At 33.6% G+C, this 10,000-nt stretch overlaps 3 protein-coding genes, 3 non-coding genes and 1 pseudogene across 6 annotated transcripts; 2 read left to right on the top strand and 5 right to left on the bottom strand.

Moving 5' to 3' along the window:
* Positions 1 to 2,931: 2,931 nt before the first annotated feature.
* On the top strand, positions 2,932 to 3,018 carry TRNAS-GGA (transfer RNA serine (anticodon GGA)). Its single transcript has one exon. It is a non-coding gene; the product is annotated as a tRNA-Ser (tRNA).
* A 269-nt stretch (positions 3,019 to 3,287) lies between these two features.
* LOC126665990 (30S ribosomal protein S4, chloroplastic-like) lies at positions 3,288 to 3,929 on the bottom strand (annotated as a pseudogene).
* Positions 3,930 to 4,325: 396 nt separating this feature from the next.
* Positions 4,326 to 4,398, bottom strand: TRNAT-UGU (transfer RNA threonine (anticodon UGU)). The gene has a single exon. It is a non-coding gene; the product is annotated as a tRNA-Thr (tRNA).
* A 1,439-nt stretch (positions 4,399 to 5,837) lies between these two features.
* Positions 5,838 to 5,910, top strand: TRNAF-GAA (transfer RNA phenylalanine (anticodon GAA)). Its single transcript has one exon. It is a non-coding gene; the product is annotated as a tRNA-Phe (tRNA).
* A 516-nt stretch (positions 5,911 to 6,426) lies between these two features.
* Positions 6,427 to 7,013, bottom strand: LOC126665992 (NAD(P)H-quinone oxidoreductase subunit J, chloroplastic-like). Its single transcript, XM_050358934.2, has one exon. The coding sequence runs from the start codon at positions 6,942 to 6,944 to the stop codon at positions 6,468 to 6,470; it is 477 nt and encodes a 158-aa protein (XP_050214891.1). The 5' UTR covers positions 6,945 to 7,013; the 3' UTR covers positions 6,427 to 6,467.
* Positions 7,014 to 7,031: 18 nt separating this feature from the next.
* On the bottom strand, positions 7,032 to 7,792 carry LOC126665989 (NAD(P)H-quinone oxidoreductase subunit K, chloroplastic). The gene has a single exon (XM_050358931.2). The coding sequence runs from the start codon at positions 7,775 to 7,777 to the stop codon at positions 7,097 to 7,099; it is 681 nt and encodes a 226-aa protein (XP_050214888.1). The 5' UTR covers positions 7,778 to 7,792; the 3' UTR covers positions 7,032 to 7,096.
* Positions 7,793 to 7,813: 21 nt separating this feature from the next.
* On the bottom strand, positions 7,814 to 8,356 carry LOC126668241 (NAD(P)H-quinone oxidoreductase subunit 3, chloroplastic). The gene has a single exon (XM_050361447.2). It carries the CDS (start codon positions 8,189 to 8,191, stop codon positions 7,829 to 7,831), a length of 363 nt encoding a protein of 120 aa, XP_050217404.2. The 5' UTR covers positions 8,192 to 8,356; the 3' UTR covers positions 7,814 to 7,828.
* Positions 8,357 to 10,000: the final 1,644 nt, after the last annotated feature.

Below are 10,000 nucleotides of genomic sequence, written 5' to 3'. Positions count from 1 at the left end.
TCAATTATGATCTGGAAGTCGATCCAGGGCAAGTGTTCGGATCTATTATGACATAGCCACGAGGCGCTCAACGGACCTTTCTGGGCTTTGAATTAACGCAAAAACGATTTTTTGTGCAACCTAGCGTATTCCTATCTTAATTCAAAGTTTCTAGCCAAAACTCCTTTCTGTTTTACTTATGTTTTTTTGACATAGAACCTATTACTATTACTCTATTTCAAATCAGGTGAAGTCATTAGTAAGAGACATTCCAGGATCTATTCTAGATTTAGGCTATTTTTTATTCGTTTTAATAACCGAAAATAAAATATAGAAAAGAAACATTCTCTACTATAGAAAAGAAAAGAAACATTCTCTACTGTTGATATCTGCGTATTGCTTATTCCTATTAAATATTAAATACCAGACGAAAAGAGACGATCTTAGAAGAGAAGGGGTATAATGAAATTCACGAAATTCTTTGATTGGTTCTTCCCAGATAACCGATCCTTTTATTTTCTTTTTTTGACTGATAGGGGTAACAAAAAAATGAATTCTATTATAACAATTTTTTTATAAGAAATAAAAAAATATACCAAGTACTAAAAAAAGAAATACTAAATTAAACAATAAATACAAAAATAGAAATACAAAAATACAAAGGAGAGTGCTCTTATTCAAAACGCCTTGTGATCTTCAACCAATTTTGCGCTTCAATATAATTTCCGGGAGTAAGCGCTATAGCTTGTTTCCAATACTCTGCGGCTTGGTCGAATCAAGCCTCCGCAATTTCAGATTCTCCCTGCCGAATGGCCTGTTCTCCTCGGTCAGAATAGGCAAGCAAATTCCTTCCATTAGAACCGTACTTGAGGGTTTCCTACCTCATACGGCTCAGCAGTCAATTCTTTTTGTGTCCCATTTTTTTTTAGTTAACCAAAAAAGGTTAATTACATTAGTTTCAAACTTGAATTTGGATTAAAAATCAGTTTTATCTTTTCTCCCACCTTCAGAAGAATAAAGTGCAGGCCTTCTACTATCGTTAGAATTTTCTGAAAGGTAACTATCTCAGTTTTATTTTTATATAGAAATTTATTTATATAGAATCTTTGAAAAAGACCTTCCCTCATAAGAAAGACTTACTATCTTTGGGATCTGATGCTACACCGCTGCTCAATACTTTAGGGGATCTACTCTGTTACATAAGTTGATTCCTAACTTTTATTTCATATTATAACATAAGTAAGCAGGTTATTATTGTATCGTCCAAAAATATCACTAATTGATCTTTACGATGCTTCCTCTATCAATTAGATCCTTTATCCATAGAATAAAGTATCTAGGCATATTTTTTCTTCATATTTTGACTTTTATGAAGTTGCTTTCTTTTCTACAGCTAATAAAAAATCGTTGGTTTTGACGATGCATACGTAGAAAGCCTATTTTTTCTTTTTTCTTTTCTTTCTATAGTGGAGATAGTCGCACGTAATGACAGATCACGGCCATATTATTTAAAGCTTGTGGTAAGAAGGGGTTTCGTTCTAGTGCCCGAAAATAATATTCCAAAGCTTTTGTATATTCTCCATTACTTGTGTGAATAAGGCCTATATTATAGAGTATATAACTTCGATCATAGGGATCAATTTCTAGCCGCATAGCTTCATAATAATTCTGTAAAGCTTCCGCATAATTTCCTTCGGATTGAGCAGACATCCGTTACGGTCGTCATTCAATTCAAAGAATCTCCGTTCCAGAACCGTACGTGAGATTTTCATCTCATACGGCTCCTCCCTTAATGTGCATAATGAGAATAATACAATATAGAAAGAGAGTGAAATATTCTCATTATGAACTGAGCGGGGCTAGTTTTTTTACAAGAAATCTCTAGCCAACCTTCCTGCAAAAGATCTTTTCTTAACATCAAGCATGTTGATACTCGATAAAAATATAATATTAAGTTAACTCCAACAATTTCTTTGTCCTCAATCTTCCTTAATTTCTAGGAATTAGTCACTTCAACAGTCTTCGGCGATTCTACGGGTATCCAAAGTACGAACGAGATGGATGTTTGTTGTCCCAACCGTTCTTCTTAGTCCCAATCCCAATAAAGAAAAAGGAGAATTTCTAACAAAGGTTTCGTCTTTCATGTTGTTGATTCCTAGGCGTAGTGCTTCTTCCTATATGCCGCCTATTGGTACTAGTGGGGTACTGTACTGCAATACAGAACCCATATCAATAGGTATAACCTTACGTTCACTGCTAGAATTGACAATTGAAGCATCCGAGGCTGCATTAATCGGGGATACCCGATAGAGGGCATTGTTTTATTTAGAAACTTCACCTTCAACAAGCGTAGAGTTATTTCAAATCTTTCTACCCCGACTAATGTGTCTTTTTCCTAAGATTTGAAATAGTAAAAAAAATCAAATCACACCATCTCTGTAATAAGTAATGCCTCTTTTTCGCCCGAAGTTGTCGGAATTATTCGTAATAAGATATTGGCTACAATTGAAAAGGTCTTATCAATAAAATTTCCAGTTATCCGGGATCTAGGCATAAGTAGCAATCCATTTTATAATTTCTTTTAATTACCTCTCATGAGAAAACGATCCCACAAAAAAGGAGCTGTATGGTACAAAATAACATAAAAACAGATTGTTCCAATCCAATGATTTACGCCGGTATAGATATAAATATCAAAAAAAGATGGAAAGACCATCTTCACAAACTTCACAAACACGAATAGATACATATCTTTATTGCTTTTAAGAAAGGATTTTTCACAAAAACAAAAACAAGATTATCCTTATCCCTCAATTTTGAAGGAAAGTGCTTTATTTGATTCAAAATTTTCTATTTTTATTAGTTAGAATTGATTGTACGTACTATACATATTCAATAATTAATATGAAAGACTCGCGATTCACTCGGTTTCGGGGCCATAATCATTATGTAGGAGAGATGGCCGAGTGGTTAAAGGCGTAGCATTGGAACTGCTATGTAGGCTTTTGTTTACCGAGGGTTCGAATCCCTCTCTTTCCGTACCTTCGCCTAATTTATCAATGTTACTGACCGCAACGTATCAAATCACATAACAACGGATACCTTAATTTCAACAGTTAGACCTTTCCTTGATATAGATTCTCTATTCCTAATTTATGCGGTACAAAAAAGACTGCAAAAATGGGAACGAAATGAAAATATCCCTATTACTCTACGATATATGAATAGGAGAAAACTCCCGATGAAATCAAACCCTTCCTTTTTTGTTTCTTTATTTTTACTTATACTTAGAATAGGGGGGGCAAAATTATTCGAACCCTTGTTATTTTGATTTTAGTTAGAATTAAGTCTGACGAGAATAATATTCTACCACCAGCAATTCATTTATTTTTAAGCCGATCCATTTATTATCTATTATTTGATTGACCAATCCTTTATATTGGAGTGGCAGAAGAGTCAAATGTTTTGGAAATTCTTCCTGGGGGGATGACTCAAGAGAATTTTGAATCATAGCTTTAGATTTTTTTTCATCCCTAGCTTTAATAAAATCGCGGGGTTTGCAGCGATAACTTGGTATATCTACTATACGACCGTTAACTGAAATATGCCTATGATTAACTAATTGGCGGGCTCGGGGAATAGTTGACGCCATACCCAATCGAAAAAGGATATTATCCAAACGCATTTCAAGTAGTTGTAGTAAAACCTGACCTGTTGACCCTTTGGCTTTTGCGGCGATACGAACGTATTTAAGTAATTGTCGTTCTGTAAGACCATAATGAAAACGTAATTTTTGTTTTTCTTCTAAACGAATACGATATTGAGAGTTTTTTACCGGGACGTGATTGATTTCTAAGATCGCTCCCAGCTCTAGGCCTTTTACTAGTTAGTCCCGGTAAAGCCCCCAGACGACGTATTTTTTTGAAACGAGGCCCTCGGTAACGTGACATAAAAACTCATTTTATTTGAATTTTATTGAATTTTCAAAAACCTAAATTAATACTGAACTAAAAGAGAAATATGATAAATAAGAGAAATATGATAAATGAAACTAAATCTACTATAGTAATATACTACAAAGAATAATGAGATAGATTGTATCAATATCGGGGCCTTTTTGTATATATACCAATAATGTATATAGAAAAAAGGGTCCTTTTCTTGTTCTGGATTTGTTCTGCAGAGATTTAACTATTCTAACTTTTAACTTTTTTCATAATTTGAAATTTCTACCACATAATAATGGGTCCCCTTTGGTAAAAGGGAACGAAGCTTTTTCAATATCAATATTCTTTGATTTCAAAAAAAAATTATCAATTATGTAAAAAATCAAACAAATAGAGAAAAGCCAGCTATCAGAGTCGAACCGATGACCATCGCATTACAAATGCGATGCTCTAACCTCTGAGCTAAGCGGGCTCACATAACAGAAATTTAGGATATGCATAGGAATTTAGTAAACTAGTGGAATCTTGGCTATTAACTTTTTATTGTTTTCATTATTAGTAGTAGTTATTCATAATTATTATTAGTTATTCATAATGAATATGAATATAGAAATAAAGAATTGACCGTTCGAGTATTGAAAATTGCGCGATAAAAAATAAGAGTAAGAGAAGTATATATAATAAATGCAGTATATATACATCTATATTGAATTGCGGATAGAGAAATGATAGAATCCTTTCTGATTAGTCTAAAGATTAGACTAAAGATTAGACTAAAGAAAGGTTTTTGATAGAGATGAAAGACGATAGATAAGAAAAAAAAAAAGAAGAGGAAACACTTTTTTTATATTATAGCAATTTTTATAGGAATCGGTATCTAATAATTTCAAGAGTTCCAATAGAATATAACTGAAAGGCGGGTAATAATAAGATTTTAATCGAAAAAATAAGGGGGGATATGGCAAAATTGGTAGACGCTACGGACTTAATTGGATTGAGCCTTGGTATGGAAACTTACTAAGTGATAACTTTCAAATTCAGAGAAACCCTGGAATTAAAAATGGGCAATCCTGAGCCAAATCCGGTTTTCCGAAAACAAACAAAAGTTCATATCATAAAGACAGAATAAAAAAGGATAGGTGCAGAGACTCAATGGAAGCTGTTCTAACAAATGGAGTTGACTGCGTTGCATTAATAAAATCCTTCCGTCCAAATTGCAGAAAGGATAAAGTAAAGGATAACCCTATAAATACATAATACATACGGAAATATACATATGGAATACTGGAATACATATGGATACGTACTGAAATAATATCTCAGACGATTAATTAATAGGGGTCAAATCCATATTTTGTATCTTTATATAAAAAAATAAAAAGAATTGTTTTGATTTGAATTGATTCCAAGTTGAAGAAAGGGCTGAATATTACTTGATCACATCATTCACTCCATAGTCTGATAGATAACTGATTAATCGGACGAGAATAAAGATAGAGTCCCATTCTACATGTCGATATCAATATCGACAACAAGGAAATTTATAGTAAGAGGAAAATCAGTCGACTTTAGAAATCGTGAGGGTTCAATTCCCTCTATCCCCAAAAACGGCCCGCTCGACTCCCTAATTATTTTTATCCTATTCTCTCTTTTCATTAACGATTCCAATTTCGTTATCGTTCTTATGCGTTCGATTCTTTCACAAGCATATCCCATATCCGGGCCGGATCTCTTTTCACAAGTCATGCGGTAGATATGATATACATAAAAATGAACACCTTTGAACAAACCCCCCTCCAGTGGAAAATGGAATGATTAACAATCCAAATCATTATCCGATTTTTTTTTTTAATTGATGTAGACCAAAGTCATTTAGTAAAATGAAGAAGACGACGCGTCTAAAATAAAATGGCCGGGATAGCTCAGCTGGTAGAGCAGAGGACTGAAAATCCTCGTGTCACCAGTTCAAATCTGGTTCCTGGCACATGATTAATTTGTGTATGAGTATCTATAACTTATATAAATTATTAGATTATAGATGAGTAAAGCGTTTATGTTCTAAATAAAGTATTAAAAAAATTAGATTATGTCTTCTTTTTTATTTGATTTGTTCATAATCATAATGTGTCTCCTCTCGATAAAAAAGAATGTTAATACTTCGTATAGACTCGAAAGGTTAAAGTATAAACTCGAAAGGTTTAACTAACTTTAGTTAGTTAAAAGAACTAAAAGTGTAGTCTATAGGAGTTGAGGGTTGGAAATATCCAAGATTCGCCTCAGATACAATATAAATAGAATCTGATCCTCTTTCATTTCTTTATATTTTATTTCACATTCTTTTTCTATTTCTTCATTCGCTCCTATGTTATGTGACTTTTTAAAGCTCATCTAAGGGATATGCGCGGTACAAAGTTCACGATGCAGAATTCGTTTAGTTCATCCTATTAGTTCCACTTGCCAAAAATCAATATTGATGTGTGTACAAATATTCCTTGAATATTTGTAGTTGGAAGACTAAAGATTAGTTTCTTATTATTTTATTCAATAAGCATCTTGTATTTCATAAAAATTGGGAGCAATATAATCTTTACGTAAGGGCCACCCTATCCAACTTTCCGGCATTAAGATACGTTTCAGACGCGGATGATTATCATAAAAGATTCCCAACATATCATAAGATTCCCTTTCTTGAAAATCCGCACTTTTCCAAACCCAGAAAACAGAAGGAATTCTAGGATTCTTCCTTGGGGCAAATACCTTTATACATACTTCTTCTGGTTGATCTATACCATACTCTATTCTTGTAAGATGGTATACGCTAGCTAACAGCCTGCCCGGTGCTACATCATAAGCACATTGCAACCGCAGATAATTGTAACCATACACATATAAATTGACAGCAATGGAATGCCAATCCGCGGGCTTGATTTGTAAAGTCTCTATTCCTTGGTAATCAAAACCCAAAGATCTATGAACTAGTCCGTGTTTGACTAGCCAAGCAGACAAACGACCCTGCATCTTTTTTTCCCTCCCTCGTTTTTATTTGTATATATTCGTATAATAATTTGAATAATTCTTTTTTGTAGAATATAAGTATTTCACATTCACGATGAAATTTATGAAGATTGGTTTGCCTTTTTTTTATTATTCTGTACAAAAGAGCTCTTCCTCTAACTTACTAATTCTTGGGACGATACTGACCTTTTTTTATATTTGAAAAATGTTTCAGGGGGGATCTTTGAAGTAGACGGCGGTTGATAGAATAATCCTTGATTATAATTTCCAGTATGAGTACCGCGTTCAATATTAAACTTGTGATTGGTAGTAAAACACCGATTCCCCGGTTGAGACCTAATTCGAGCTTGATAAATTTCTCGAGATAGTTTTTTACGAAGTTTTGTTATAGCATCTATAATCGCCTCCGGTTTAGGTGGACAGCCCGGCAAATAGACATCTACCGGAATTAGCTTATCGACTCCCCGAACAGTACTATAAGAATCGGTACTGAACATCCCCCCCGTAATTGTACATGCCCCCACAACAATAACATATTTTGGTTCAGGCATTTGTTCATATAATCTCACCAAAGAAGGAGCCATTTTCATGGTTACTGTACCGTCTGTTAAAATTAGATCTGCTTGTCTAGGACTAGCTCTTGGTACTAATCCATAACGATCAAAGTCGAATCGTGAGCCTATTAATGAAGCAAATTCAATGAAACAACAACTGGTACCATAGAGAAGTGGCCATAAACTGGAGAGTCTTGACCAATTTGAAAGATCATTTAATGTAGTTGAAATAACTGAAATTTTAGCTGTTCGATCAAGTAAGGGTAACTCAATGGAATTCATAACTGTCTCAATGTTATTTTTTTTCCGTTATTTTTGCGGAATATTCAAGAGTTAAGACCATTCTAATGCTCCTTTTCTCCATGCATAAACTGAACCAACAATTAGGATAAGTACGAAAATTAAAGCTTCTATAAATACGGATAACCCTAATACGTCGAAACTCATTGCCCATGGATAAAGAAAAACAGTTTCAACATCAAAAACAACGAAAACTAGAGCAAACATATAATAACGGATTCGAAATTGTAACCAAGCATCGCCCATTGGTTCTATCCCTGATTCATAACTAGAAAGTTTCTCCGGCCCTTTGCTAATTGGGGATAAAACTCCGGCCATTAGAAATGCTAAAATAGGAATAACACTTGATATTATTAGAAATGCCCAGAATATATCATATTCGTAAATCAGAAACATAGGCGCACTCCTATGAGTGTGGAAAATATATTAGATTAGTTTAGTCAAGTCGAATTGGAATTCCTTCGAAATTCTATTAGAAATTTTTCTTTTCTTTATTTTCGATTTTATTTTCTATATATTTTTGATTATTTAGATTATGATTATGTATATTTATTTCTATTATTTATATTAAAATTATATATATTATTTAGAGATTTTTTTTATTTATATCTATTTATATTTATTTATTTATATATAAATATTCAAATTAAAATCAAATAGAAATCTATTAAATTTCTATTTGATTTTAATTTGATTTATTTTTGTTTAGTTTCTTTTTGTTTAGGGCTATACGGACTCGAACCGTAGACCTTCTCGGTAAAACGGATCAAACTAATTATTATCAAAATGATTCGAACTTTTTCAAAGACCCAACATGCATTTTTTTGCATTGGGCCCGTTCATTAACTGATATAAAAAATCAGTTAGTCTACCATAATTCTCTTAGCCTAAAGATAAGAAGATGGCCCCATGTGCTCTGATTTATAGATTCCGATCCGAGAGCACTACCAAAGTGTTTCAAAGAGGGGTTATCCTGACGTAGGTCTGCTTTTTTTTAGCTTAGATTAACCTAAGTTAAATGGAATCTCCGCCGCCCCGCTTCCGCTTAAAGAATCCAATATGAAACTTCATACACCTTAAAGTTCATAGGATAGGACGAAAAAAGAATTTTTTGAGGTCCTTATACTCATTATGCCTAGCGTTGAATAGATTGGGTATCACCTTATCAAGGTCTTAAATCAATGATGGGTTCTATTGACTGTCTACAAAGACACCTAAATTGGACCGAACCCTTTGTGTCAGGCTATTGTTCTCTTGTTCCCTAAAAGTCATGGAGTAAGACATCGACTTCTCAATAAATCTTTTGATTACATGACGGACTCCTTTGAAAAAAAGCATTGGCGCGCGTGTAAACGAGGTGCTCTACCTAACTGAGCTATAGCCCTTGCGTTTGTGATACATATTTTATCATGTCGATAATTTCTTGTCAAGATGAATATTATATGATCCCGCATCCTAATTCTATTTCTTTGATCTCTTTGATCGGTATTGCTTATAAATAATATTTCATTTATAATGAAAATGAATTGTCGATGTGACAGATTTTATTTTTTTCTTTGGGCTGATAAATGACCTACTTAACTCAGTGGTTAGAGTATTGCTTTCATACGGCGGGAGTCATTGGTTCAAATCCAATAGTAGGTACAAATGATTAGATATCAGAATCAATGTTATCTAATAAATTTCAATTTTTTGACCCGTCTTAGTTTAGTGATTTTTTATCTTTTTCGTTCCATTCTATTTCATTTTTGAATTGAAAAACATTTTTGTTGTATTAAAATCTGATTATACTTAGGATTCTATTCAATTGGCAGAATCAAAAAAAAAATAGAGTGGGGTGTAAAAACAGAACTTCTGCTTATACAGAAGTCCTGCTTATTATTCTTATTCGGGCGCACCTACTAGTTAGTTATAGTTACGAAATCACATTGATAGCCTCTACTCGTGCCCTAGCTCGTCTGAGAGCTAGATTTGCCTCAATTATTTGTGTCCTGCCTTCCGCCTTTCTCAAGTTAGCTTCTGCTATTTCAAGAGTTTGCTGGGCTTCTTGTGGATCAATATCACTACCCTTCTCTGCATCATTTACTAAAACAGTAATCTCATTATTGCCTATTCTAGAAAACCCATCCATCAGAGCCATCGTTAACCATTGGTCATTAAGGCGTATTCTCAAAATACCGATATCAACAGCTGTGGCAATAGGCG

The sequence above is a fragment of the Mercurialis annua genome, linkage group LG1-X, assembly GCF_937616625.2.
Source record: "Mercurialis annua linkage group LG1-X, ddMerAnnu1.2, whole genome shotgun sequence".
NCBI classification, from domain to species: Eukaryota; Viridiplantae; Streptophyta; class Magnoliopsida; order Malpighiales; family Euphorbiaceae; genus Mercurialis; species Mercurialis annua.
The sequence above is the reverse complement of the archived record's forward strand: the minus strand, read 5'-3'. Positions and strand labels throughout refer to the sequence as shown.